The 27,211-nt window shown below is 42.8% G+C and overlaps 1 protein-coding gene across 1 annotated transcript; it reads left to right on the forward strand.

Annotated features, from left to right (window-relative positions):
• Window positions 1–1,255: 1,255 nt before the first annotated feature.
• Window positions 1,256–4,248, forward strand: LOC311010608 (kelch-like protein 10; the record flags this gene model as incomplete). The annotated part of the gene is made up of 5 exons (XM_084005176.1): window positions 1,256–1,410; window positions 2,211–2,694; window positions 2,846–3,442; window positions 3,586–3,735; window positions 3,877–4,248. The coding sequence occupies 5 exons, from the start codon at window positions 1,256–1,258 to the stop codon at window positions 4,246–4,248; spliced, it is 1,758 nt and encodes a 585-aa protein (XP_083861302.1).
• Between the last annotated feature and the right edge of the window lie 22,963 nt (window positions 4,249–27,211).

The following is a 27,211-nucleotide window of genomic DNA, read 5'->3' on the forward strand; positions in this document are numbered from 1 at the left end:
GGAAGTGCTGTGTGATCACAGGATCTGCTGAGCACAGCTGTTCATCACTCCCACTGTTTAAAGAAAACTCTTTTTCTCCCCCCTCAGCACAAGAATCACATGTACTATAATACTCCGGCTACTACAAGAAGTTTTTTCTCTAATTATTTCTGTATTTCACAGCTGATTCACATTGAATTTTGCTGCTGAATCAAATGATGACAACTACTAATGTGGCCCCTGCTGATGAATGACTTTGCTACTTAATAGCATCCAACCAACGAGTGTATAAATTGCCATAAAATGTGGTAAACATTCATGGTCCCGACAGGATGAACTGCGATAACAACATCAATTTGTCCAATCTTTTGATTCACGACAAATGCAAAATACCTGCACGAATAACGACATCCCCACCGGTCCTGTTTTACCTTATTGTGTAAATTAGCAACACTGTCATTGTGAGCTAAGCTAACACTTTAGGATTGATTGCTGAAAAAACTCCTTTAATCCATCTTACAATGACCGAGCCGTTAGCATGCTCGCTAATAGGCCTGGTTTTTACTTTAAGTAATGAATCTGATGGAATCCTGCCAGAACAAAGCACAATATAAATGTCAGACATGCATGTGCAGAGACAAAAACAGCATTTTTATGTTTTCTGTTGCCAAAGACGTACAGGATGACATAAATGAAGATTGTGTTTTCAGAATACACAGCGTTGACCTGCGGTTAAACGGCGTGTCTGGAGGTTTGTACAATACAATTGGTTCCAATTTTTACAATACAAAAGACAATAAGGCGTATGAGATATGAACAGATGATTATTTGTAGCAAGACTCGAGGGGAAGATGCAGCCGCTCGGGTTGAAAATGTTATTGTTCAAATGTAGTTAGTATGTGTTTAACTGCAGCTTCCATCAGTCAGACAGCAGGTGAAGGTTCACTAAAGTGGCCTCTGAAAAGTAGAGAAAAACTCCAAAAATAAACGCAACAACCGTTGTCATGGTTAATAAAGTGGCCCAAGAGTTGAAACAAATGATACAGTGTGAGTTCTGCCACTCTAATGAACCTTCACCTCCTGTCTGACTGATGGAAGCTGCAGTTAAACACATACTAACTACATTTGAACAATAACATTTTGCATCAATCACAAACCACAGTGATGTGATGAGCATCTATTCTAGTAGTGAAATCTGTGAAGGTGTCCAGTCTCTCTCTTGATCTCCACACAAACCAACAACCAGAGACAACAACTCTATCATCAGCAAATCAAGATGGCCAATCAACGCCACTCTTCTTTCCTGTTTCCTGCCTCAGGGTTCAACGATTTACGTCTGGAGGGAACGTTTTGCGACGCAGTCATCACTGTTGAAGACGTGGAATTTAAAATCCACAAGATCTTCCTCTGTGGATGCAGCCTCTACTTCGAGTGAGTACATTATCTGATATTAGGGGGGAAACTTGTGAATTTATATCCTTCAAATGAGCAGAAAGTAACAGCAAATTGATTGATTAGCGATGTGAAGTCTGAGAGAACAGCCACAACACGTAACAAGCTCATAGAGCATCTGTGATTTAAAACAAAACAAGAGGACATTAAACACCTGATAGACGGCTACGAGAATATTTGTAACATATTTGAAAGGATCATTCAGAATTCAACCAGTGGTGTAGTTTCCCTGTCTGTCTATAGTTTTTATAAATATAATGACTTGACTGGATATATCATCTCAAATGAGGTTTCTTGTTTCCATTCATCTCATATTGACTTCCAACATGTGAAGTTTGTACATCGGTTGTAGACTCAGCTCAAGTTGGATTTATGATGTTTGCCAAACGTGTTATTGTTTTGTTGTTTTTTAAAAATGTGAAGTAGAATTTGAGCTGCTGGTCTCTCAGTTCCATACTACTGTACTTTAAAGCAGATTTTAGAATGGAGTGCATTCAGAAAAGTTACACATCTGTTACAAAATGCATATAATTCACTATTTCCATTCCAGATGTCATTTATTCAACAGGTTTCATGTGTGTCATTCAGCGTGTTGGGTTTGTCAGTGATGTGGTTTAAAGTAAACTGGGAGGAGCCTTGATATCAGTCATATTACACTCTGCTGCTGTTTTGAAAAGCGCCCCACTATATTCTTATCCTAGTTATTAGTGTGAAGCAAAGAAGGAACAGCTGACGTCAGTTTCTCATCCTCTTCTTTGTGTTTTCATCCTGACCCACAGAGCTCTCTTCCAACGCTGGTCTTCTCCAGACAAGAAGGTCTTCAACATCCCCGGCCTGACTCCTGACATGATGCAGCTCCTCATCGACTTTGCATACACCGGCTCCGTTTCAGTGACGGAGGACAACGTTCAGGAGCTGCTTCTAGCAGCCGATCACTTTAATGTGATGGGCGTTGTGAAAAAGTGCTGCGACTTCCTGGAGAGCCAGCTCTGCCCAGAGAACTGCATCGGCATCTTCCAGTTCACCACCGTCTGCTTCTGCCCCGAACTGCAACGCCAGGCCTACAGCTTCATCGTCGACCACTTTGAGGAGCTCGTTTCCTCTGAAGAGTTCCCGCAGCTCTCTGTGCAGCAACTCAGCGCCATCCTGAACCGAGACGACCTCAGAGTGAGAGATGAGAGGACTGTGTATAAGGCCGTCCTCCGCTGGATCGCCCACTCACTGCAGGAAAGGAGAGACCACATCGCTGTGCTCTTATCTAAGGTAGGATGACTTCCTGTCACATGATTTCTTCTCCGTGGTTTCATCCTGACTGAACAGTAGTCTGTAGGGCCACCTCTAGAGTCAAGGACCGGCCTAAAGTACTGCCGTCCATGAACTTCTATCCAAACATTCTGTCCTGTTTTCTCTGCAGGTGCGGCTGGCCTCCATGGGTACAGAGTACATGAGGATCAGTGTGATGACTAATAAGCTGGTGAATAACAACGCAGACTGCCAGCGCATGGTCAGGGAAGCCATAGAAGTCGTGCAAAACCAGCCTAATGTCTACCACCATCTCGCCCGTCCTCGCCTTCCAAACGCCGTCCTGCTGGCCATCGGAGGCTGGAGTGGCGGCGATCCGACTGCCGGCATCGAGGCCTACAACGTCCACACCAACGACTGGATCAGCTTGACCCAGCATCTGGAGCGTCCTCGTGCCTACCATGGCACCGCCTTCCTCAACGGGAGCGTCTACTGCGTTGGGGGCTTCGACAGGTTGCAGTACTTCAACAGCGTGTGCAGGTTCGACCTCGGCTCAAAAACCTGGCATGAGGTGTCGCCCATGTTTTTCCGCCGCTGCTATGTGAGCGTCACTACACTCAACGGGTGCATCTATGCCATGGGAGGGTACGACGGGCATCGACGACTCTCCACTGCAGAGCGCTATAACCCCGAGACAAACCAGTGGAGTCTCATTCCATCCATGCAGGAGGTTAGAAGTGACGCCAGCTCCACGACGCTCCACAACAAGGTGGGTCTCATAATTCTCACATTATCTCACAGTTGTGTAGCGATATTTCAGATGATTTATTACCAGTAGAAGCCAAGAAAAGTGTTAATTCTTAAATCATTTCATTGTTAAATCCTATTAAAGTCCTTTCCTGTTGTTCCCAGGTTTACGTTTGCGGTGGTTTCAATGGGAACGAGTTCCTGCAGACGGCTGAGTGTTACAACCCAGAGACCGACCAGTGGACGACCATCGGCGTCATGACCTGCGCCCGCAGTGGGATTGGCATCGTTACGTATGCAGACCGCCTCTATGCTGTAAGTCCAGGAAACACTGCTGACCCTCACATAACACATAACCTGAAGGGTGAAGAGATTTGATCAGCAGTTGTTTTTTGTAGATTCAGAGAAACTGGTTCAATCTCCGTTTGACCTTTTCATTTCCTCTTCCTCCCAAAGGTCGGCGGCTTTGATGGCGCCAGCCGTCTCCGCAGCGCGGAGGTCTACGACCCTCGGAGCAACACCTGGAACCAAGTGTCCCACATGTTGACCCCTCGCAGCAACTTCGGCATGGAAGTCATGGATGACCGGATCTTCGTTGCCGGGGGCTTCAACGGCATCACCACCTCCACCAACGTGGAGTGCTACAACGTGACCACTGGCGAGTGGTCCGAGGTCTCTGACATGGGGATCGGCCGCAGTGCTCTGAGCTGCTGTGTGGTGTCCGGACTCCCCAACATGGCCCAGTATCTGGTCCCACGTGATGTTCTGCCTCTTTTAGATCTGGATAGTGTTCCTGTGGAATCTGTGGAGGCAGGACGTTCTGCCTAACACCATCCACCCTGTTTATTAATATGTTTTTTTTAAAATGTAAATAATAAATAATAAATTCTTTCTGTATCAAACTGCTACTGACAGATTGTGTGAACTTAATGAGTTAATGATTTTTGTTTGCAGCGTCTTGCTGTTGTCTTGTAATTTGCAGACGGTCCCTGCACACTCGTCCGGCTGCACATAGAGATCAATGTTCTCCGTCCAGACCGGAGGACGGCTTATTTATGTAAAAAGTCTGGGTTTTGGTCCTTGTAGCTCGTAGTCTATGATATTACGGTGGGAAAGAGGCATCTTTTGTGTTTGAAAGCGTTTCTCTTCAGATTTATTGATCCCGAATCTGTGAATATATTTTCAACTTTACCGACTCTTTATTTCACCTTATGGCAGGTTATTAGTTAGTCACTGGGTCCACACGGGCCGGACACTTTGCTCTTGCGGGCCGGATTTGGCCCGCGGGCCGCTAATTGGGGATGGCTGGTATAGAGTATGTAAACATAGAATTGTATTGAATAGATTGGTCCCATTGTCACCAATATAATGCTGATATCAGTGTTGATATCGGTACATCCCTCCCATTTACACACTCCATGGATGAGGAGCAACGTGAGGATTCATTTGGAGTTGTGGATGTCCAATATTCATGCTTCTTTTCATTCTGTCTTTACAAATGGGACAAATTACAGCCTGTAACACCAAAACAAAGAGCTGAAAGAGGCTAAAACACTTCTTGAACACAATTTACGTAGTCATTTTATTCGTTGTTTGACCTTTTTAAACGTATTCAGACAAACCTTTTTGTATTAGGCTCTTCTTAAAATCAGTATGATATTTTTTTTTAAGAAAATTAAATAAGCAGTCCACATAATTTGAGGACCCTGCAGCCTCAGCTCTTAATTAAAATCTACATTTAACTGGCACCGACGAGGCCCTGGAAGCCTAATTAATTGGTGTGGTATTACAGTTAAGCATGAGGAGTTTTGTTTATCTTGTTCGCCTCAGAGACAACGAGGATGCTGGAACACATCTGCGTTGCGTTCGCCCCGCGGTGTTTCATCTATCAGCTCCTCCATCTCCACCGACGCCGCCGAAAAACCTGCAAACACCTGCTCCCGCTGTCAAATGTGCATCGGGGCTCACGCTCACCTTCATCTTGTCAAAACCTCGGGTTCGTGCTGTCTGTTTGACACGATTAGCTGTACGTCTCACGTCCTCGTCACGCGGTCGCACCGAGGTTAAATTAATTTAAAGTGAAAATGACGGCACTTTGCTGCTTCTCACAGCTTGAACCGATTCGGAGAGAGTTTGTTGGCTGGTCTGGAATCTGTAACATTAACAAAAATACAATGTTTGTTCAAAAAAGTTTCAATACAAGTACTTTGATGCTAGGTTTTCTAATTGCTCCTTGGCCTTTTAATATTTTCTCCTTATTTATTTGATCCTCCAGTGTTTATGGTTGATGCTTTCTTGATCCCACTGTCTTATTTGTCGTTTCTGTTGTTCTCTTTGTTAAGAAAAGTACTTTAGAAATAAAGTTTATTATTATTATTATTGTTATACTTCAAAAATTAAAACAACTCTTTTCAAGTACACTAAGCTTTTATTCATGAAGCATTCTCCATCTTCCTTGCCCTTGGGGTCGTTGTCTGGTTTACAGTTTTCAGATGGAATATTGGAGCTTTGCCTTATGGGAAATGTGTGTTGTTGTTCTTTTTTTAGAGAAGAAGACAACAAATCTAATGATTTGCATTGGCAATGTATCATACTTGCAGCATTAATTCCATCTATTTTTTTACCCAATGGTATGGCAGGTAGACCGAATGTGGAGATAAGTGTAGAGAACGCATAAATCCAGTAAATATATGCAGCTGGATGTTTTTGCAGAACAAATCAATTCATCTGATTTTGAAAACTATGCATTAGAAATGTCTCCGCTGAGGGCACCGGTCTGGACTTGGTTTGGCATCCAACTTCACTTTGACTTCACTTGAACCTCATGTCTCGGCCGCATTTATCCCCTTAAACTGAAACCAGAAGAATATTGAGTTTTACAAGTAGATATTTCGGAGATTTTTAACAAACTTTCATATCGGTGTCCAAGCTGGAGGCTCACTGGAAGCTCAGCAGCTCTTGTTTTGAGAATAAATTACTCCACTAAAACATCCGGTGCTTCGCCCCCAGTGATGGATGTGTTCTACCAGACTGTGTTTGTCAGTTGTGAGTTTGGTTTCAAGTGATCAATCTGCATTCCTGTCCTCATCCGGAGCCACGGAGTGAAAATTGAAAACAAAAGGCCAGATTGAGCTTCCTGTGTGGGTCTGGTGGTTCCCCTTAGGGGGGCTGCTAGTAGACTCCCCCCAACCGAATGGACCTGATTGAGTTGATTGGCCGCTTGATCATGCCTCCTGGATCTCCCCGAGGTATTCAAGGCAGGAGACCCGGAACATGCTGGGATTAAAACGCTCTGAGAATGGCTCGGGATTCCCCATGAGGTCTGGAGGTTGTGTCGGGGCAGCAAGATGGATCGATTGTAACCCGACAGCAGGATTTCTTTTAGATGCCCATGGCCTGTTGTGAAAGCAGAGAGAGAGAGAGTGGGATGGAAAGAAAGTGATGCATTTTTGATTAGGTTTGCACCTCCTTGAGTTTTGTGGGTTTTTAATGTGGACAGTGAACATTTAACAAGCACCCTGAAAAAATGCAAAACTGTTTTCACATTTATACATCTTATCCTAGTTAGCCGAGACCACTGATTTGAAGTTCTACAGGACCTCCGTCTGAAAGGACTTGGCAAGATCTTGTATTATTGCACTTCATTCCATGAGATGTCCACTTCTTATTAACAGTCTATGGCAAAAACTCAGAGTATATTTTGGATCTTTTTAGGTGACCAGAATCTTACAATCTACATTCATGACCTGAAAACACATTGTGAACGTGTTAAAGCCGTAAGACAAAAATACGTACATAACTCTAAACGGACCATACATTTACGAAATGAACATTGTGTATATAGATCGATGGATAGATAGACGGATATATAGACAGATAGATAGACAGATAGACAGACAGATGGACTTCTATATGATCAAACAGCATATTGCCCCCTACTGGTTATTAGAACATATGCACGTTTTAGGCGCTTCCTCCTTGGCTTCACTTTTCAGGATCTTGAGCTTGTCACCTGCCTCATTTATGACACCGACTGTCTGAACTGTAGGCTGTGAAGGAGCAGCAGGCCGGGCGGATGAACCCAGACCATCAGAGGCCACAGAGCTGCCAGAGTCGTCTTCTACTTCCTGTTTAATTTGAGCTGACAATAGTGACAAGCGTCAGTGCCGTGACCTTCTGTGACCAACAAAGTAATAAACCAGCGTATTATTGGTAAGGGACTTATGTAGATATTTGACATAACCACCGTCTGAGACGCCGTAGATCACCATTTCCACTCGGAGAGTCTGCAAACTCCCAGAAAGGCTTTATTAGAAGGAGTGATTTATCTAATCTGGAGTGAGGAGCGATGATGTGTGAAACCACGGGAGATGATTAAACCTCTCTAGTGTCAGGGAGACGGTCCCTGTCACATCCTGCTCCTTGTCAGAATTTAAGACCTCGCAGTCGTGACATGTCGTCCTCTAAACTCGGCACCGTTTTCTTTTATTCCTCCCTTTGTTCTCTAATTCTCCGTTGATGTGGCGGAAACACGGAGAGCGTGAAATTAATTGCTGTAACGATTCACCTCTCGCTGGGTTCAAGTGTCAGATTTACAGTAACTTTTCACAAAACTCTAGAATATCCAAAATGCTGACTTTATAGGTTCTTTATTCCGTAAGGAAACACGATAATCAGTCAGTTATTGAACAGGAATACAGGGAAGTTGTCCTGCAGCTAAACAAACGGACACAAAAGAAAACTTCCTTTTCCCCTGCTGGACCGCCCCGTTAATCCAGGCGCTGCAGATAACATCATGTTGTGATTTTTAAAAAAAGATTGCATCTATATTTTTTCAATAAATTGTCTTTTGGACTGAGATAAGTGTGGTGTTTGACAGCGAGGGTCCGAGGGAGGGGGGATAGAAGGTGATCTATCGTAGTTGAAGTTGTATTTACAGCCACAGTGTGTGTGTGTGTGTGTGTGTGTGTGTGTGTGTGTAGCTTATATGCAGAGCATGCTGCTGTAAAAAGCTAATTTAATTTAGCCTATTAATATCATAAAGGTGACTGCTATAGGCGATTATCTGACTATGGATGCCTGAGATAATAATAACTTAATAAAAACAGAAGTTTACAACGTGCTTCTAACAGAGCACACACATACACATCACACATTAGCAGAGCAAGAGAAACAATGAGCTGAAAAGACAGTAGAAAGACAAATGAATTCAAAGCAAATTAAAAAGACAACATCACATCAAAGCAAGTCTATAAAAATTAAATAAAAAGAAGCCATATTCGTCTATCCTAAATAGCAACCGATTTTATTAGAACCACCTTTTGTTGAAGAAATACCCAATAAAAAAGATGGACAGGGACATCTGCAGCAGGTTAAATACCAGTAAATATTATTTTGGGGTATTTGTGAACTGATTGACATGAGACTTATTGTTTTTGCCATGTGGAGAAGGTCACAGGAGCACGGATCCAGGATGGCCCAGAGGGGAAATTTGTCATGATAAACAACAAATAACAATATAAAGATCAGGTTTAGTGATTTCAGAGCAGCAGGGACGGATTTCAGAGTTCTTGGTCCTGGTCTTGGCAGATCGTATATGAGAGGACCGACTGGGCCTTCTTCAGTCCTGACCTTCCATGCTTTCACAATAACCTGCAAACAGGATTCTACATGATAGAGGGGTGTTTTTAAAGCTGTTGCATCTGTAAGACATTTGCATGCTGCTAATATTAAATGTGTTTTTTAGTCTCACATATCTGTTTTATTTTTTATTAATCTTGCCGAAACACAGGAATACTGCCGTGGTCAGGTCTGGGTTTCCTGTTCCTCCTTTCTGTTATACAACATCCGACAGCAGGGAGATGCAGAATATGTGTGTATTTGTCTTGACGTGTGTGTGTGTGTGTGTGTGTGTGTGTGTGTGTGTGTGTGTGTGTGTGTGTGTGTGTGTGTGTTTGTGTGCATAATGAGGACAGGCTGCTGATCGCAGCGGTGACTAAAGCAGAGTCTCTGTGTATAAATAATACAGCCCACTGAGATTTCCATTATCTCCCTGATAGAATAAGAATTGGAAAAGCATCATTTTGGACACTGATGGCATGTAGTGACATCACACTGAGGGGCACAATATGTATCAAATACATCCATCTAGCCATCCATTATCCCAACTGGGGGGGTGGAGTCTGTCCCAGCATGCTTTGGGAAAGAGGCGGTTAGTTGACAGACCAGACCTGGAATCTGAGTGGATCTGAGCAGAACCACCCGATCAAAGGTGGCTCCATAAAAAACAAAGGTATTTTTTGGAATGATGCACAGATTCATCCTTCCTGAGTCCCGCCCCCTTTTTGCTCTGTCCTCCAATAACATTTGATCAACCTTGGAACCACAGAGTTTCTGGTGAACCGGCTTGATTTCATCTGATTTCGTTCATTTGTTATGATATTATTATTATCATTATTATAATGATAATAATAATATTATTATTATTATTATTATTATTATTATTATTATTATTATTATTATTATTATAATCTCTGTGATTATTATCTATTATCTCTAAGTCTGCATGCTGTAGTCTTTGTAATACATTTTCATCTAACTGGTACTGTTATTGATTTCTTTTATTCTTCTTTTGTTTTTAAACCAAATTTACTCTGATTAAATGGTGCAAAGCAGATATAGTGCATTCATTTTGAAAATATAGATTTTTGGTACGTCTCATTTGCGACTGTTAGCCCGATGGGCATTTTTTTTCTTCCAATGTAGGAAGTATCTTATCAAAGAATGCCTAATTTCATAAAATAAAACATAATGCACTCGAATTATATTGAATTGGTGATTAAAACATGTATTTTTAGCATTACCTCATTATTATTCATACAATATAACCCAGTGTAAAAAAACAAAAACAAAAGCAATTTTTGTACTATTTTCACGTGAGGTATATCTAAAGGATATTAAATGTCCTACATTTCGAGCTCTTCCAAATGTGATTTCATAGTCAGACTCATAATTATGGCTGAAACCCAACGCTAAATCTGCTGATCAAAAGAATGTGAAAACATCTCGTCGTTCCCTCGAGACGCCGCGCCGCCTGAAAACAAACGTCCCTCAGGTCGTATCACTGTGGATCTAATTAGAGAACATGAAGTTGTAATTGACAAGGATACAATGAGCTGCTGTGTGGGTGGGATGTGAGGGAAATCTGAGGGGGGCATAGACCCGTCGCCTGGCAGGTAAATACAGTGTAACCCATCCATTTGAGTTTCCCCTGGGCTGTTTGGTGGCACAGCTCTCTCTCTCTCTGTTATTAAAACACTGTGCTCTCTCTCTCTCTTTCTCTTCTCCAGAACAAACTGGGCCGTGGAGAGAGTCAGGGCGGTGAAACCAGCAGGAGCACAGCCTCTGGCCTTCCAAACAACGAGCCGCTCTTATTGACTGTGCTTTCTTACAGCGGGCAAACTTTAACATTTTGAACTCATTTAATTTGACGGCTGCAGCTTTATCACTGCTCACCGCCGCACTCTTGACATTTTGGCAGCAACTTGTATTCAGAGGCCTCAAGGCTTCACACTCACACACACACACACACAGACACACACACACACACACACACACACATTCACAGGGCTTACACAAAACCACACACAGCACTGCTGAGCAATCTCAGTAGCTAATTGCATTGGTAGAAGCCTGTAAATCATAAGGTGGTCTAGTTGACTCTAAATGGGACCATAATTCACTAAATGAACATTCATGCCGTATTTGAAAGAAGACTTGAAACTAGAGAATGAGATTAATATTTACTGAGATAATGAATCAAGTGAGAAGTAGGGTAATTTCCTCATTGATGCAATCGGACTTCCTTTTTGCAAACGGAGGAGTCGCCCCCTAATGGCCAGCAGAGAGAGTGCCAGGTTAAGGCACTTCTGCATAGGCTTCACTTTTCAGAAAGGTTTCCGCCTTGGTCCAACATGGTTGCCATGTCTCCTGGTAAGTTACAGCAAAGATGAATCACTCTGTAATCACAGTGATCATCTCTGGGAAAGAAGTATTGCATTTTTTGCATAAGGGAGTCCCACTGGGTTCCTTCTCGGGGTTCCTTTGGAGTTTTTGTTGTACGTTCTGGTCTCAAGTCAAGGTTTGACTCTCATAATTTAGTCCATGGAGTTCCCCAGACCTGCTGTATCTCCCCTCGTTCTTTCCTCCTTTATTTTTTATGATACATATTAGCTAATCAGTGTAGTAATTTCCATAGGAGCTCTGCCACAATACATTTCCCGACATTTTAATCGTTTCCTGCGTGGAATATTCAGGCTCATTTTTCTCCCAACGCTCCCAGTTTTTTTTTGCTCTATTGGTTTCATATTTCATTCCAGATACAACACAGTGGGCCCGCCCATTCATAGTTACAAATATCAGCCGCCGCAAATGGCCTCCCATAAATATACAACAGCCCCGTGCTTCCCAGCTCGGCCTTATTTGTCACCGGCGAATTGGCAGTCTCATTGTCTTTTAGCCGCCCATAACGTATGCACCTCTCACTTCGCGGTCCGTAACGATCTTGAACTTTTCGGCAAAATTGCTTCATTAAACGGCGAGATATTTATCAAGAAGAGAGGAGATATCTGTTGAAGTGGGAGGCCGTTCTCTTCAAAACCGTCGAGTGGTGTTTGTCCGGGTCGGATGGAGCTGTTGGGATTGGCCGACCTCGGATGTTCAGCAAACAGAGGGAAGGAGCAGGTTAAGAGGTTAAGAGATCATTAATGCGTACATGTGTCCTGGATTAGAAAGCATTGATCTCAGATGAAGATGTTGGCTTTGGCTGTCTCTATTACTCTTCCCTTGCTGCTGAAGGGGGTTTGAACATTACACCTTCAATTTCTTATTAGACGTCCAGCAGACTAATCAGTCTTTCTCCTGCTTTTTTTTTAATATCCTTTAAACAAAGTCGAGCCAGCAGATCTATTCTGTCTCGCTGCTTCTCTCTCTCTTTGCTCCTTTTATCGTTCTCTCAGCAGCACAGCAGGTCGTCATTCATCTCACTCTGCTGTGCATGCAAAATATGTATGGCCTCGTGTGACCCCAGTGAGCTGTGTCTTTGCGTCTCCCACAAAGCAATGCATTCTGGGTGGAAATTGCCGAGGTCGATGCTAGTGTGCGTGTCACAGGTGCATATCATCCACTAAAAAAAAACAGATGATATGCACTGAAATGACATTTAGCAGTGGTCAGGGGAATTATGTTTTCAGCTTTCTCCGAGATATCTCAGGAACGCCCGGAGGGAATATCTTTGTCAAAAACATCCACATGGTCTCAAATTAAGTGATTTTTTTGGCAATAAATTCAAATTCATATGGTCATTATGGCAATTTCACTCAAAATGTCTCATTGGATAAATTACATTCTGGACGGACATGGATGGAAACTGCAAGTTGAAACTATGAGGCCGTTATTCTATTTTTTTAATAGACACAAGTTTTGCTACTCATCTTTTCCTGCATATATCAGTTTGATTGATCAGATTGATTGCAAGTGTAAAGGTCAACAGCCTAAAACTGAGTCTAGCCGTGGAAACCCGAGACACCTCGTATGTCTTCTCATCTCCCTTCCAGCAGCAGGACATCCTCACATCAGCATCCATATACACACCCACACACAAACAAGCAGAAAGTACACCAAACTGCAGGTCCACACAGTGGACCACACGAGTACACTTGCTATTTAAATGTATGAAGACTTTCCTCCCGTAGCCAGGCAGCATTAGGAAATGCCATTAAACCTCCCGTATAGGAAAGTGCACGCTGTTTGTGAACATCGTGCAGACTCCCTCCAACCCCCCTCCACCCGATCCCTCCCTCCTGGTGATGATCGAAATGTCAGCGTTGTGTCAGGGGGTTCACGTCGGACCTTTTCCCCCCATCATCATGAATATGGATGTTTTCCAGATTTTTGGATATGTTTTCAGCTCTCGCCCCCACAGAAGTTTAGCGATGACTCTTCGGTGTTCAGGCCGTGCATAGTTTCTTTCCTGCTTCATTTCACACTCGCTCTGGTGTTTCTGCAGTCATGATGGTCCACAATCACATCTTTCTTTCTTTCTTTCTTTCTTTCTTTCTTTCTTTCTGTCTTTCTTTCTTTCTTTCTTTGATTTTTCTTTTTTTAAGGACTTAAAAAAATGTCATCCCTGAAGAAACTTTGTAATAAATAAGTTTGTAAAAAATATTTCTGAGCTCGACCTTGGAAAGTCTATTTGACTTCTTGTGCAAAGAGTCCTTCCCCACTTCCGATCCCCCTGCTTCCGGTTGGTGGACTACTTTTGATCTCAACTACACACCTGTAAAGTTTAGGAACCGCGTCTTGCACGCTTGTGACCTCATCATAGTGACAAAGTCTGTCCACATACGGAAATACCTGGCAAAGTACTCACAACTGCTTCTGAGGTAGGATCTCCAGGTCTCTCCAGGCCTCTCCTGGTCTCTCCTTATCTTTCCTGGTCTCTGCAGGTCTCTCCTGGGTCCATCAGCAGGTCTGATTTTGTGCTGAGTCTGACCTAGTGACTATACAATAACTCTATAGAAATAGCCAATCTTCCTGCTGATGGTCCAGTTTACTTATTTAGGGCAAAGCGAGGCATCCCTATTAATAATATTATATTAATAAGACTGCTTCATAACCAGCTAAAAGTCCCTGACAGTAACTTTAAATACTGCTGCGTTGGATTTATTTGGAAACCCCTCTTTTTCTCTACAACTTGCACGCATTCGTTTTAACGCTTCTAAAAGAAAAAGTAGGACAGAAAGTCTCTTCACATTGTCCAAGTTTGGGTGGTTGATGTTGGCTCAGTACTTAGATTTGATATTAATCCCAGAATAGTTTCTGGGCAGCAGCCTCCTCTGTTTTATCTTGCGTGGCTGATTCAACGTGATAAGTCGCACCAAGTCTCCTAATTGCTATTGATTTCTGGAACTTTCCATTTTAGCACCTAACCACCCTTTTGCTTTATTCTGTCTGCTTCCTCCGCACACATTTCTTGGATCCTTTAAATGTAATTTATTTAGTTAGAAGATATAATGGGGGAGGATGAATTACAGTTGAAAAAGTGTGTGTGTGTGTGTTTCTCTGTGTGTTTGTGTGTTTAGAGCAGCTTGAATGTGTGTTTTGACTGATGGTGCCTTCACTGACGGAGGCTGTTTGTATGAAAGCTGACCAGAAAGGCCTGGCTGTCCCAGATAACGACTGCTGACTGCACAAATGTTGTCGCAAAAATATTGAAAGTGTGAGTTAAATTGTGCATGAAAGAGCGTGGGAAGTTTCAGTGACAGACACCGTGTGACTTTGTAGGCAAGAGCGATGGGAGGAAATCATATTATTGTATCAAATCTGTCATTTTGTGCCTTTTTGCTGACTATAATCACATTTTTATATTTCTTTCCTGTGCTACATTTCACTGTTGATAATGTGCATGAAGGATTTCTCTTTTAAAGGCCTTAAAGCTTTGCACTTTACATATATTTTCACTCTCTTTCAACTTGTTTCACACAATGTGTGTGTTTATTAATAGTATTATGATTGTTTTTGCCTGAGGTTGTGTGTGTGTGTGTGTGTGCGTGTGTGTGTGTGTGTGTGTGTGTGTGACATCATGTCTTCTAGTACTGTATTAATAAATCACATTTCTGCTCTTAGCAACCACTCAAAGTGCTTAGAAGATAAGCCGACGTTCAGGTGTGAGAGGTTGCCACGGCGCCCCCTGCTCATCAACAGCGATAAACATCCACACACTCTTCATGCCCCCCTGGCCCGATGGTTCGATTCCCATCGCAACATGGTGTCTCGTTTTTGACTCCTTTCAAAGACGAATTTACGTTTTGGCTTTGGTTTCCCAGAATCTGTCACCGACCCCGCTGTTTATTTTTAGTTCAGGTGCTCGGCAGAGTCACCCTGAAGCAGGTGAACACGGAGCGAACGTCGCAGGGTGCAGCAGCTACATTCACACTTAACCCCTTTATATCAGCCGTTCTGTTGCATTATGAGCCGTTCTCTCCAGCAGCAGGTGATTTAGAAAAACAACCATTATGTGGCAGGGCTTGTTGTAAATTGTTCTCACTGCCGACGGACATAGATATCATTTAATTCATTTAATTTTCCACCGATGGCTGTTTAATTATTTCCCGGAACTTAACTGTCTTAACTTGCAGTTGCTATGACAACAAGTGAAAACTACCAGCAGCATCTTGTAGATTAATTACGATCAAAATAACTTCACAGGACGTCAGAAATGGAAAATAAAGCTTGGCTTTATATAAGAAGAAAAGAGAAAAAAGTGCAGAAACTATCACTTGGCATAACTTGGCATTCATTCATTCACTCGTAGCTGCTCTGAAGCGCGAAAAACTTCTCCCGGTCTTTTGTTACGTAGCACCGCAAAGCATTATGGGCCTGCTGTTTTCTTTAAGTGAACTCTCTGTAGGCAAATACAATAGAAATTCAAAGTGGTATATAATCAATATCAGTAGACTGTATTATGAATTCAATTCTTTTAACTCTGTTTTTAACTTAAATAATAATATGAAATTAGCAGCCTTTAATCAATAATGTAAATAGAATAACGTTACAAATTAACTATGTAACCCATAAGTTACAACACGTCTTAGCCCACCGCTCGATCAATAAACACCCATAAGATGATAATTTGGCCTCATATAAAGAAACCAACAATAACCATCAACATCACCATCACCCTAATGACCTAACGAGGCGTTGTCAAAAGTTGTGATATTAATTAGGAAACTAAATACGTAGATCCATGGGAGGTTAGCTAGCATAAATGCCGGTCATTAGCATCGTTAATATATAACTTTATAAACTCCTTACTCCGTAATTTTTAATTTTCTTCCCCCTACAATGGGCCTAAAACGCCGTTGTACTTAATAATAAAAGCTGCTGCTTTGAGGTCATGGACATAATAAAAGCAATATTTGTGACCCATTAGCCTTATTAGCCGTCTTTACTGTTGATCCCGTTTCCCTCCCTTTACACTACAATGTACAAACCCTCCTTTTACACAAACAGTGGCTGATTGGCGACAACCATCTGCTCCTTTTTTCTTTTCTTTTTTTAAATGATTTATCTGTGAAAATTGGGAAAATGTAAAAGATGAGCTTAATAGCATTCCATGAATTAATCCATTTGTTACCTCTGTCCACAAATAGCGTTCGCTGTTTGCACCCCATTACAGTGTTTTTTGTCGTTGGAGCAGAAGACTTTAATAATGTGTGGTTGTTGCATCTACATCGCCAGAAATGAAATGACAACATTAGGCACTGGCAGCGTTGTCATTTAGTATTATTTCCATCGCCTTTTATCAGATCATCTCATTATCAGAGCGCCGGGTCTTTTTCTGAAAGGCTTATTTATTTCAGGATGATGCTTTGTGCAGAGCTAATCAGCTGCACCGATGAGGCTCCTTTTAAGCTTTGGTTTTATTGGCTCATGGTCAGAATATTCTCATTTTAGTGAAACTGATTGTTAATGTAATTCTATAAGTGAAAGCGAGCTATGCTGGTGACCCTTATTGATTTATCCAACACTGCTCTCACCATCGTTTCTGCTTCCCAGATGTTAATTTCACACATGTCGTGTGGATTACTGAGACAGTGTAACAGATAAGACAATGCTCCTCTTGGTGTCCAGGCCTAATTCTGCCTCTTTGTACAGATAACCTACATAACCTGTGGTTGCCCCAACACCGCATGAAGCATCATCCCTTTAAAAATAGAGAGGGTCAATCTTCTGGCCATGCTCCTCTGCCCAGCGCTGTTCAGGACTGTGGGGTATTAAGAAAAGATTCAGCCCCACAGAAGGCACCGTGGTATTTACCAAACCAGAGCTAAGGGCAGAGATGGAAATAGCTCAAATCTGAACCTCATGCTGACAGAGAAGCGGGAAACAAAGAGAAGCGCGAGAGGCTGCGGGCCGTAGTGTGGGTTAGCCAGGTTCGATCCTCCAGTCTGCATGTTGAAGTGCCCTTGGGCCAGATACTGACACCCAAATTCCCCCGAAGACTGTGCTGTAGGATTACATTGATTATATATATGAACATTTATCTAATGCAATACTTCAAAATGCACATCACATTACATGAATAGAAACAGGTTTATTACCGACAGCATCCCAACATTTTGCCCTCACCACAACGAAAAAATCAGGACAAATATGAAATATAAAATATAAAAACAATTATGATGTAACCATTCAAATAACTGCAAAGAAAAAAAGAAGCAAAACAATCATTGATGCGGTCTTATAATTACTGTTAATAAGATATAAGCAGGTGAAAATCAGGCGGCAAACTCCAGTTTAGAAAAAGTGAAGCCAAGGCAGAAGTGCCTTAAACTTGCATTATCTCTAATGGCCAAATGAGCCTACTTTTCTCTTGATGTATTAGTAAATATTGTAAACATGAGTTTATGGTCTTAATCTCTAGTTTCACGTCTTCTTCAATCCAGCATGATGTTCATTTAGTACATTATGGTCTGTTTTAGAATAAAATAGACGATAAAGCAGCGTATGTTTTAGAGCGTGGCTACCTTGCGATTGACAGGTCGCTACCACGGCGTTGTCCATGTTTTTGTCTTTGCGTTTTCAGTTTATGAAAGTTAATATTTTGTTGTCCTAAAATGATCTTATGCTGAGTTTAGTTGTATTCACTGTATCTCAACCTTTGTGTCTCTTTTGTTGCAAAAAACCAAGATGGCGACGGCAAAAGGCTTCAAAACTGTCGTCCACAAACGTCACGGTGCCTATCTCCACTTCTTATATACAACCTATGGTGGAAATAATTCTTCATGCTCTAGAGATATAACCCAGACATGCTCTGTGTCGACCACATGTTGAGCCTTGACCCAAAGTTAGGATCTGCTCTTTTAGAGATCTGTCCTGCAGAGTGTCTGAAAGTGAAGCCAAAGGCCGCTAAATGTCAAATGCTGTGGTCTCGCTCGCCCTGCTCTCCCTTTGCTCAGATCTTCCTCCCCTGCCGTGACCTCTGAAGGTTTCACGTTGACTGAAGTCACGCAACCATCACGCCCCCTCGGGGGGGACGAAACGCTGAAGTAGCAACACTTCACTGTAGTTATTCATGCTGAAACACACCCGTCTCAGACCACTAAATCAAGCTTCAGATACCTCGTTATTACATCTCGGTATGCCTCTGGTATTAAAGATGGGATAAATAATCGATTCTGTGATGCATTGTGATGCTTTGTTGAACGTTTCTGCATCAATGCAGTAAAGTCTATTATGTTTTTCAATATTTTTTTGGGCAATCTTTCCACGTTTAGTAGGTAATGTAACACATCAACTGTATCATACAAATAGGAATTGGTTTGAAAGATTTGACGGGAAAATTATCATTATATTTAATCCAAAAATAGAGTTGCATCGTTTAATTCTAAAGTAAGAATCGTCTAATAATCGAATCTTGACCCTCTGAATCGAAAGGCCCGAGGCGTGGTCATTCTGTTGTTGTGCCGGTTTAGACTTCTCCATCAAATTTGGTTCAGATTCTCATTGTGCAAAAGGATGAACCGCAATGACTATTGGTTCCATCCAAGTAGGTCAAAATGGACTTGAGACAAAAAGTGTTGGCACTGGATGTTTCTTGAAATAACATCTGACTTAAGATGACTTTAGAAGTTGCAGAAGATGAAAAAGTCAGAAACATGGATTACCCTCTGGGGAGCATGAATATATAATTGACAAACTAGTAGTTTAAGTTGCTCGAGCCCCATTTGCAGAATGTTGAACAAACACAAGGACATATCAGCCCACTTCTTCTGTAACTTTTTAAAGCAGAAATGGGGCCGGACTGCATCTCAGCCTGGAAGCTGCAGAGGATTTGTTCCCTGTAGATCAGCCTCCCTGCAGGTCAGCCTCCTAGGGACTCGGCAGCACTCTTCAAACCGCCTCCAGCAGATTGTGTGTAAACCAGGCCACAGCATTTTGGCACCAGGCTGGAGGGGAGGCAGCCCCAGATTGTGTTTGGTGTGTGTGTGTGTGGATGCCAGGAATACCGGTACAGATGGTTTGTTCAACACTGTGGCACTCTGAAGAGTTTCAGTATTGACCTACATGTCTCATTAGGAAAAGAAGACGACACAAAGGTGCTTCCTCTGCAGTTTGTGACTTACGCATGAAAAAGCACTTGTCAGAGTAGAAGACTCTCTCAGACTATTTGTCAGGCTGCAGTGTCTTCAGCCACAGAGATACGCTAGAATATATCATGAACTTTCTCTACTTTTCCCACCGTATCCGAGACACATTTTTAATTCACAAATTCTTTACTTATGTCGTATAATTGAAATTATCTCAGGGAAACGGACGGCGGGCCCCCTTTTTTTTTTCTTAATGGAAAAGCGGACATTCTTCCTCAGGCTTCTCTTTGCACAAGATCCAAAAATCCAAGCCCGGCGCCTGGAAGCAAGTGCATTGCAACCCTCATCTATCCAGGGTTAATTGACTCTTAGAATCCATTTCCAGCACTGGCGTTCTCTCTGTTGCCTGAGCTGTATCAATGTCACTTCATTATTCCAGCAAACAAAACAGCCGTTCCAAACATAACAAACCGCGTAATAATTTCTGAACCCTCCGCCGCTAGTAAGCACTCTGTCTAGACTACAGTGTACACTGAGGTGCCATCGGTTTCCAGGGGGGTGGGGGGGGTGTTCTCCATCTGCTCGCCCAGATAAAACATTAAATTGCATTCGTGTTGCGAGGGGAGACCTACAAGCAGCGAAGACGGGGAGCAGGATGTCGGAAAAACAAAAGCCCGATGGGAGTTTTACCAGCGCGCCTTGGCTAACCCACTCACCATATAATTAACTACCCACATCAAACACACCTCCCCGACACAAGTGAAGTACGGCCGCTGTGGTAAATATTCCGGAGACAGTGTGCTAATCTTTTTGGCAAACAACAAACCCTTTGGAGTATAATGAAGAGGAAGAGAAATCGTTCAGCCATCTAAACAGTGCTGCCACGGGAGCCGTTTCTAAGCTAACCCATAAAAACAAAGAGAGTTCTGGAAGACGTCCATGTGTAGCCGTTCCCACGGCGATCCCCCTGGCTCTCCTTTTATGAAAATGTGACTTTTAATTAAAACCGGTTGGTGGGACGCGTCAGGGCTCAGGGGGTCCGCGGCAGCCGTGATCAATATTAGCTAAGTAACAGAGCCGCGGCACCGCGAGGACGGGGCATCGCCTCCTCAGGCCTCCCTGTTATCCTTACAGGTACATCCATCCATGTGTGTGTGTGTGTGTGTGTGTGTGATGGTGGAGTTTGGTGCACAGAAGGTGTGTGGTTCCATTTCTACGGTCCATTGTCCTCTATCAGGCACAACGGGATGTTATCAGCCTCAGCCAGGCTCAGCCTCCTACAATGCTTCATTACCTGTGTGTGTGCATGTGTGTGTGTGTGTGTGTGTGTGTAGGTGTGTGTTCTCATCCCACAAACAATGCTTCATTACACGTCTCTCCCAGGGCTCCCTTAACATTTCATCCTGTCTCATTACCCAGTGAGAGTCCTGTTATCTGTTCCAGTCATATTTACCGAGCAGACCTTTGCCTTCTCAGACACACACACACACACACACACACACACACACACACACACACACGCAGAGCTGTCGTGTTTCTATATCTACGCCTGTAATGAATAATCGCTTTGGGTTTAATCAGTCCGTGCACTCGAGAGCTCACATGCTCGGTACACTACGACTTAAAAACAAACACACTAATAACGTCTAATTAATGTTAAAGCGTTGTAACGGTGTATCTCGTCCCCGAGTGTCTGTTTCTGTTTGCAAACATCGTAAGCCTCTTTTGCATTCAGTAGAAACGACTCTTCATCTCCTCTTTCTAATACCGACACACGGGAGAAAGGAAATGAAGGGACGACGTTTGGCAGTCAGGTGGTTCGGGCCTGGTTGCCGTCACGCTCTTGCTTTTTGTTCCCATTCAAAATATTCAAAGTCAGTCAGTGTGAGCGGAGATGAATAAGATGGCAGGGCTGAGGCTTCGGCGCGTCACGTCTAATAAGGAGCTGTCAGGTTATCGTAGAAAGTCTATTGATCATCCACATCTGGCCCAGTTTCCCTCCTCGGCCCCAGATAGAGGATTTCACACGGAAAATGAATCGCAAAAAAAGACACAGAGGAATAGCGGGACAAAGGGAGTTGGGGTAATGTATAATGAGATGTAATTATTCAGCATTATGCAATTTTCTTTTTTTAAGTTATTTCTAGGAGCTGTGTGACATTCTGGTGTAACATGAGCTTAATGTTTAAATGACAAACGGCAGATCTGCATTTACATAATCCTGAACTTTTTAACTCTCTCCTCGAGCGTGAACATCAACGCTGCAACTGGAACTTTATAGACCTCTGCTTTATAGTGTGTATTAATGGGCGGAAGATTTTCAAATGTGTTCAAATGCAACTTTTTTTTTTTTCAGACGTGATAAAGTGGGAAATAAAAACCGATTCAGATGGATTTTTCTCTTAGAAGCTGTCTTTTTCTTACCAGCAGCCTCCGAGGGGACGACGGGAGCCTCGAGCTGTGAAACAGCTGATTGTGAATGCATGTTTTTTAATAAAGGCCAGCTGCCTGCTCCACTGATTATGCGCAGCCTCTGTACAGAGTGATAAACAGGCACATTAGAGACGAGCGCATCTGCCGACACCTCCTGATATACAAGGTCTTTTTCAAGAATTACATTTGTGTCTAGTATCTTATTTTAATTCTAAATGGAGCTGGCGCTTGGTGGATGGTTGTAGCCTCTGGGCTGCGTGCCCTCGCCAATTTAAATCTGTTTGCCTAATTGATAAATGTTATCGCTAAATAAGTTGTGACAGAAAATTAATAACGCTGGTCGGAGCGGCTGTGTGAAGGTCGCGGAGCCGGCGTACGCTAGATGGTTTAATTGGTTTTTTAACGCTGCGCTCAAGTTGTTTTCTGACCAAAAAAAAGAAGAAGCTGAAAACCGCCCTGATGGCTAATTCTGCCACTTTAATCAGGATCCAGTCCACCGAATCACCCAAAAGGCTTTCCTGCAGCCGTTAGATTTACTATTTACCAGAGTTTCTAGTCATGTTCAAGGATTTCTGTCAAACTTATTGATTTCCCGCATTAGCCAGATTGCTTTTTTGGGGGGGAAACCCAAAGAGAGTGGCTAAGAGCTTGTGTTAAGTTGTTTTTCACATGTAGGAGGGATTCACGGCGGTCGTGTGGGAACCTGCAGACAGATATAAGCAACCAGAAAAACCCAAGGTCTAGCAGCTAATGAGCCAGATATTGTATTTTAATCAGAAGTTGAGGAGAAAGCCGGAGCTGAAAGGAGACTTACATTTGTCAAGTGGACAGAAACACGACTCCGGATCAATGCTGCTGTTGCTCTGCGTCGGCCCGGTTTCTAAACTGCCACCTGTTTGCTAATGATTCTGGTGTTTCTGCCGCCTGGTGGCCAAAAATCAATTCATGCAGCTTTAAAAATGGTACTTATCTCATATTAAGAGGCCTTCAAGGCTCCTCACCCTCCGGTCACCCAGTGACCTAGTTAGTTAGTTAGTTCGTTTCTTTCTTTCTTTCTTTCTTTCTTTCTTTCTTTCTTTCTTTCTTTCTTTCTTTCTTTCTTTCTGTCTGTCTGTCTGTCTATCTACCTAGCTCAACCTACCTACCTACCTCCCTCAACCTACCTGTCTGTCTGTCTACCTCAACCTACCTACCCGTCTGTCTGTCTACCTCCCTCAACCTACCTGTCTGTCTGTCTACCTCAACCTACCTACCTGTCTGTCTGTCTGTCTACCTTCCTCAACCTACCTGTCTGTCTGTCTACCTCAACCTACCTACCTACCTATCTATCTATCTATCTATCTATCTATCTATCTATCTATCTATCTATCTATCTATCTATCTATAGTCTGTATAGTTTTACAACCTTTTATCAAGTCACTTTTATTAATTTTTGTATTGATGGCCCTTAAAGCCCTCAAAAAGTACTATTTAAGTACTACTTATGCCTACAGTACACTGATAATTACTATCTTCGCATAATCTGACACATTTATCTCTTTATTTATTTATGAAGCAAAACTCTACAGCAAGCATGGTGCTCTCGGCAGAGTCATGCATACACGGCTGTGTATCTTTATTAGATCTACTGAAGCTCCGTCTCATCCTGCTCCACCTTATTCATCCTTCCAGGAGCTCCATGAAACATTCATACTTTGGGAGGGTTGAACTGCCCACTCCTATTTGAAAAGAAATCACTAATGTTCACATCTATCGGTATATTCAAGCTACATCTTTAGATCTGCTCTTTGAAAAGAGGAGGGGAAACTTTCATCACTTTATTTGTATGCCGACACAAGCTTCTCCTCCATCAGACTCCGTACGTCGATACATTAAACGCCTTCAGCGATGCTAAATACCCCCTTTTTTTTGTGCCATTAGCAGAAAACAATATCCCTGTTTCTGTTATTCTCTCCACCTGGGTTCCTAATTTCACACTTGCTTGAACGTAGAATAACGCAATGGTGACCATCGATTTCTTTCATTCTTCACTCTAACATCCAAAATATAATACATTCATTTTAATCAAGCTTAACATCAGCAGAATCGACAAGCAGGGAGGGTCAGCAGGCCACGCAAATACATTAAATACACACACATGCCTACACACACACACACACACCATGCCACTGGGTTAAATAAACACTTAGCTGCTCCATCTGACCACAGGTCAATAGTGGCGGTGCAGGCTTGCCTTGTCACTGGCTCAGCTGCACTCTTTAATTATACTCCCATTGATTGGTCGGGCTGTCGATAAGGCATTTAAGCAGCTTAATCCTCGTTGTATTAACACGAGCAATATGCACATAGTTTATGTATTAATTCGCAGCCTGAGGTGGAGCGCTTGTATTCTCTGCCTCTTGCATTTCAACACGGCCGCCTGCAGGGCTTTCACCAAAATGTCAATGGGAAGAGGAGAAATTGATCGATTCGACCGCTGGTTGGTGGGAGGAGGCGGGGGAGGAGGAGGAGGCTGGGGAGGAGGAGGAGGAAGGAGGAGGAGGCGGGGGAGGAGGAGGCGGGGGAGGAGGAGGAGGAGGAGGGGGGGAGGTGGCTGCTAAAGTTACTTTCTGTTTTGCTGAACTGATGCCAACTGCTATCTCTTTTCTGCTGTTCTTCTCCAACAAATCCATCAGGAAGAGTGCGACGTGTCCTACAAGTTAAATTGGGGTTGATTGAAAAAGCAATTTCCAATTGTTAAGTCAGTCCACTCATGCATAGATGCCCCCCCTCCCTCCTGCATCTATACAGTAGATGAGAGCTGTTGCTCCGTCACCTCTGTGGAGACTTCCAAGGCTCCAGTCCATGAATGGTAAGCACCTTCGGGTGGAGCCGCCGCGGACCGCGAGCACAAGGCCACAACTCACGGTGACCGAGAGAGAGAGCTCTACAGCTGACTGGCAGCAGGTTAATAGAGTGAACCCCCCCCCCCCCCACCCCACAGACTTTCACCATCTAAGATAAAGACGTTGATACTGATCTGGGAGCAGATGTTGAAGGAAATGCACGGGGGATTCCTGTATAACAGTCAAAGTCTCTAGTGTGTCTGTTTGTCTCAACCACGACAGTCTTCACCTGTAACATGAAACATATTTAACTCAGAAAAACATGTGCAAAGAGCAAAACACAACCCACAGATGTTAAAATGTTAGTCGTTTGTCGGGCTGAAACGCTAATGCCTTCTTACAACCTACATACAACTGGCTATGTCCAAAGAGACTCAGCCACGCCCCCTCAGGTGTTCACCTTGGGATTTCAGGAAAAACTACGTACAGTAGTCAACGGCGAGAGGTTAAACATAAGTGTAATTCATTAAAGTCTCAGGGTGCGATATTTAATTCTCGGCTCGTTGAACTTCATCCCTCGCGTCAAGCAATGTGCATCACAACACGGCGGTTAGCCTGGCTGGCTAACTAGCTAGCTAACTTAGCTATGTGCAAACACAAGTTTAACATTATTTTACCTGATTTTTACCTTGATTTTTTAAGCTAGAAGCCAAAGAATGACGGTATGAAACAGACCTGGACTCTCCAAGGTAGATACATTAAGAACCGAATGAGCAAAGAAGTGAAACTGAGACTGAATGATGTATTTATGTCTTCAGCTGGATGTGATTGGGTTTGGCTTTGAGCGACATGCCTTGATAACTTTGTAAGCTTCGTAAGTTCCTTACAAATATCCCTCGTTGTGAAAAGTCAGCAGCTCTGAGCTATCGAACACCATTGGGAAATCAGAGTTTTATGTAATTCAGATCCTACTATTTCAGGAACACATTTGTGTATATTGTATAATTCAGGTGCTCTGTGTGTGTACGTTCATTGATTGTGGTGCTGCAAAAACATTAGGTTTCACGTTGTGCAGTTTTCACTTTTTTCCTTCCTCCTCGACAACGCAACTTCAAACGTGTTGCAGCACCGGCTCCCGTTAGCAGCACAGCGGTCCTTCTTTAAAGCATCAAAAGAATGTACTTATCTTTACCGCAACGCAGCCTTTCATACGTTTCCCCGAGGGAAATGGAAAACAGCAGTATTGATAAAAGTGGAAACATGAAAGCCTTTTTTTTTCAGGACCGTATCCCGACGCCGGGGTAGACTTTCATTTCCGAGGCTCACCGAAACATTGCTTTCGTTTAAGCTGCGGGTGGATAGTCTCATGACTCTGCTGTATATCCGTCCCTCCATGTTTTTTACCTGCCGCCAACCTGCGAGCTCAGCCGCCATCCTCGTCATCACACTTTGAAGCCAAAGACTCAAATAAAGTAAACAACTAAAATATTTATTAACCGAATCATTTTTTGTTTTTTTTGTTTACAGCAAACTCTTATCACGACACAAGTCTTCAAGTCAAATGACACTTAACCCTTTGAGTACAGTTAGGTTGGCCACTCTGATCTGGAGAAGAAACGATGATGGAGGATTCCTTCTATCAAAAACATGAACAAGCACATCGGGATCTAGAAGGTCGCAAAACTGCTTCTTTTTAAAAAGTCAGACATTAGAGGAGGGACACAATGGCTTGCTTTTTTTTTTTTTTTTTTTTTTCTTTAGTAGGAACTGAATCAAGAACAACATTTTCATTTTCAACATTAGTTTTTTTTTTTTTTTTACATGTGTACATTGTTCTATTTTGTCTCGTGAAGAGATCGGTTCAGTTCATACAGACGTGTTGGAAAAAAGAAAAATGTGTGAAGTCCGTCCGTCCTCGACGCCGGGGAAAGTACGCTCATCCTGAACTCCAAACTTCTGCAGGGTCAGCTTTTTCGTGAGGGATCGGAGATCTGTACATACAACGCAGGCTACTTAATGTCCTAAAACGGTGGCAAGACAAAACTATGACCGATACTAAAAGGGTTAAGGCAAGAATAGAAAAATAAAGAAATAGTAAAAACAATAGAAATGTTGCTTCTCTGTCACACTCGACTCGCAACGATCAGATCCTAAGAAGCCGTGAGAATTATTCACATATTACTCTCTTTACAGAACCCGTCACTTTACACAGTATTTACAGCAGAACGGAAAACATATCCCACGGAAAAAAGAAAAGGAGTCCACTGAAATTAAAACCTTATTCATGACACACAATGATGATTAAAAAACTGTATAATTTTTATCGTCGGCATGTAAAAACGTTTTACACACAGACTTGCAAATAGTGTTTTACAGTAGAGT

Source organism: Eutrigla gurnardus (assembly GCF_963514095.1).
Source record: "Eutrigla gurnardus genome assembly, chromosome: 1".
Classification (NCBI taxonomy): domain Eukaryota; kingdom Metazoa; phylum Chordata; class Actinopteri; order Perciformes; family Triglidae; genus Eutrigla; species Eutrigla gurnardus.